Source organism: Myotis davidii, unplaced genomic scaffold (assembly GCF_000327345.1).
Source record: "Myotis davidii unplaced genomic scaffold, ASM32734v1 scaffold157, whole genome shotgun sequence".
Lineage (NCBI taxonomy): Eukaryota > Metazoa > Chordata > Mammalia > Chiroptera > Vespertilionidae > Myotis > Myotis davidii.
The window spans coordinates 244,041-247,342 of record NW_006288722.1 but is presented as its reverse complement, the minus strand read 5'-3'; the positions used below and the strand labels follow the sequence as shown (position 1 = coordinate 247,342).

The following is a 3,302-nucleotide window of genomic DNA, read 5'->3' as shown; positions in this document are numbered from 1 at the left end:
TACCCTCTCTTTCATACACCTTCCCCTAGAAGGGCCCAGAGAGGTGTAAAAATTGGGGATGTGTGTTCGGCATGGGTGTCTTACCTGTAGACATCACTGGCCATAGTAGCTTTCTGGTTTACATCAGCCAATAGTTCTGGGGCCAAGTAGGCTGGGGTGCCCCCTGACACCCCAGACCCTGCCCCTGACTGTGAGCCTCCCAGAAATGTGGACAGGCCAAAATCTGCCAGCTGCAAAGGAAGGGAAGGAGGAGGAAGTAGGGGATGGATAATGCCAGGCAGCTCCAGAATCCTCTTCTTTCCCCCATGCCCACCCCCACCCAAGGTACAGGTCCAGCCTTGTAAAGGGGGTGAGGAGGGGTAGGAAAACAGTAGGACCAATTGGGCCTTGGTTTGAAGGTCTGTGTCCCCGCTGAGGGTGGGTCAAAGTCTGAGTCTCCTGGGCTGCCAGCCATGGGTCTTTGGAGAGCCTAGTGGGTGGGCAGGTGGAAGTGGCTTTGTTGGTCAGGGCCTCTATCACTCTGTGTGGCAGTAGCTAAAGCTTCTGGATAGGCCTTGACACTTGGGCAGCCCTGTGTCCAGAGGGAGATGCTGAGGGTATTCAGTAGACAGAGCTGCAGCAGATGCTTTTTCAGTTGGTGGAACTGGAGCGGCTCTAGGGCACAACCTATCTAGAGGCTGGGCTGGGATGCGGACAGGCTGACCTTGGCATGCAGGTCTGGGTCCAGCAGGACGTTGGAGGGCTTCAGGTCCCGGTGCAGAAGCACGGGGTTCTGGCTGTGCAGGTAACACATCCCAAGCACCAACTCCTGCAGCAGGCGGCAGGTAAGTGGCCAGGGCCGAGGGCATTCGGGTTGTAGCAACCCTGCCAGGGAACCGTTCTCCATGAATTGAGTCACCAGACCCGGTCCCAACACATGGTCCCACTCCAGCTTCTCAGTGATCCCCAGCAGGGTCAGCACATTGGGGTGACGCAGACTTGCCATGGCCTTCACTTCCCTGGATATCATCTTCCTATATCCAGGAGAGAGTTGGAGTCTTGCTCTGCTGGGCAGATCCCTCCCTTCCCCATTCAGGCCCCCCCAGGACAGCAGCTGCTGCCTCAGCAAGACCCTGGCTAGTCAACCAGCAGCTGGGACACTCACGCGTCAACGATCTTGACTGCCACATTGTAACCCCATGTCAGGTGTTGTGCCTGGAACACTGTGCCAAACCCGCCTTGGCCGATGAACTTCGGGTTCTTCAAGTCCTCGATGGGCACCCGGGGGGCTGGGGCACCTTTCTGCCTGGGAGAAGGGGCCTCTTCACCAGCTGGTATTGGTCCCAAGTCCCTGCTGCTTCCCACAACCGCTCTGCTCCACGGCCCCCCGTGACTCAATAGGGTCAGTACAATCCCCAGCCTCCCCCGTGAGCCCCACTGTCCCTTGGCCTCAGTACCGGCACAACGGCAGGCCCAGATGAGTCCACGGGGCATCCTGTGTCTCATTCTCCACTCACCATAACTTGCTGCCAGACATCAAACTGGAAGTTGCCAGGGGCTTCTGGAAGTTTCGAGTTCACACAGATGGAGTGACTTCTGGGAATAGGGTTTGTGGTAGAGAGGGGTCTGGGGGTGAGGAGAAGGGTCAATCTCCAGGCCACCTAAACCACTGAACTGATTCTGCTTCCCCGCTCTGAGTGACTGAACCACTTCCTGTTACAAGGGCAGCTGGGGTTCTTCCTGCCTCTGCAGTTCCCGCCCCAAAGGGGCTGGGCAGAGCAGAAACTTAGTGCTTGTCTTTTCTAACTGGCATTTCCTTGAGCAGCCTGCTACATGCCACAGCCTGGTTAGGTGCCACTTGCATTTATGGTGCCATGAAGGAGTCCTCAGGTTCCAGGAACCCACAATCAACCCATTCCTACAGCCAGTGTCTCTCCCTTCTCCCACAGGCCTCCCAGCTCCACCACCTGCCAGTCCTGGGCTGGGGATGGGATGGTGCTGAGGAGGATTTCGTGGTCCTAGGGCTCATCTCTCCCTCAGCTCCCCTAAGATCAGAGCTAACACTTCTGTCATGCTCACCATGTGCCAGATACAAAGATGAGCTTATTTATTCTCATGTTAACCCTAAGGGCATGGGTACCGATTTCATTCCTTCTTCTTCTTCTTTTTTAAAATATTTTTATTGATTTTTTTCAGAGAGGAAGGGAGAGGGATAGAGAGTTAGAAACATCGATGAGAGAGAAACATCGATCAGCTGTCTCCTGCACATCTCCTACTGGGGATGTGCCCACAACGAAGGTACATGCCCTTGACTGGAATTGAACCTGGGACCCTTCAGTCCTCCGGCTGATGCTCTATCCACTGAGCCAAACTGGTCAGGGCTCATTCCTTCTTTATGGATAAGAAAACACAGGCACTGAAAGTTTACCTCGCCCAAGCCAGTGTGGAACTTCAGAGCCTGCCTCCCAACCATCAAGCTTTCCTATTTTCACATCGGCTTCAGGGCTGTGCCACTCAGGTGGCGGTGGAGGTGGTTGAGGAAGGTGTGAAGCATCCAACTGTGTGCTGACGGGTCCCTGTCTGTCTTCCTGCCCAGCCCCTGACAGCTGCTGTCACTGAGGCAAGGCCCTGGCATTGGTAGTGACATGTCTGCTGTCAAGACCAAGACCCACTCCCAGGGCCTTGTGGTATGAACGGCCCAGCCAGCGGCTTGCTGACATGGAGGTGTACGCCGCAGTGGAAACACCTCAGAGCGTCCCTGCCCTCTCCCGCCCATGCCAACTCCTTCATGCTTATTCCCTGGTTTATACACCTTCCCCACAAGCCTGTGCTCTGGACAAGGGCTTTTCAGAACTCAGGAGCTCAGGGAGCCTTAAGGATTTGGGTAGACAAAGTTATTTTACCCATGCAATGCCTGACCAGGGCTGGAGCTTGTGGAGAACAGATAGAGCCAGCTCTGGGCACCCAGTCCTTCACAGGGAGACCATAACTTCTAGGGCTTCCTTAAGAAACCGATCACCCCAGCTGGGGCTCCATCCTCATGGGGAGAAAAGAGGAGGTTGGGCTTCTTTGTGGTTTAGGGGCTCTCACCTGCACAGCTGACAGAATCAATCTGAAACAGACTGTATTGCAGAGATATGACGGTATCTCACAGACTATAAAAGTAAGTGCATCAGGTCCTCAAAAAAGTGTAGTCAAGAGCAAAGAGCTATCAGAGAGGGCAGCCATTCCCTTCATGATTCTCTTTAGGGAGAAGACCCTGGGCTCAACATCTGGGCTGCACTCATGGGGAGCAGGCAGAAAGGAGGTAAAGGGGGGTTTAA

The 3,302-nt window shown here is 54.8% G+C and overlaps 2 protein-coding genes across 2 annotated transcripts in view; both read right to left on the bottom strand.

The window, feature by feature from the left end:
* LOC107182662 (receptor-interacting serine/threonine-protein kinase 3-like) overlaps positions 1–3,302 on the bottom strand; it is an 11,803-nt gene that overhangs the window by 2,021 nt on the left and 6,480 nt on the right. The gene's annotated exons all lie outside the window — the stretch shown is intronic.
* LOC102762250 (receptor-interacting serine/threonine-protein kinase 3) lies at positions 61–1,680 on the bottom strand. Its single transcript, XM_015562075.1, has 4 exons — positions 1,497–1,680; positions 1,145–1,285; positions 704–1,013; positions 61–230 (listed from the first exon to the last, which is right to left on the bottom strand). Exons 1-4 carry the CDS (start codon positions 1,514–1,516, stop codon positions 81–83), a joined length of 621 nt encoding a protein of 206 aa, XP_015417561.1. The 5' UTR covers positions 1,517–1,680; the 3' UTR covers positions 61–80.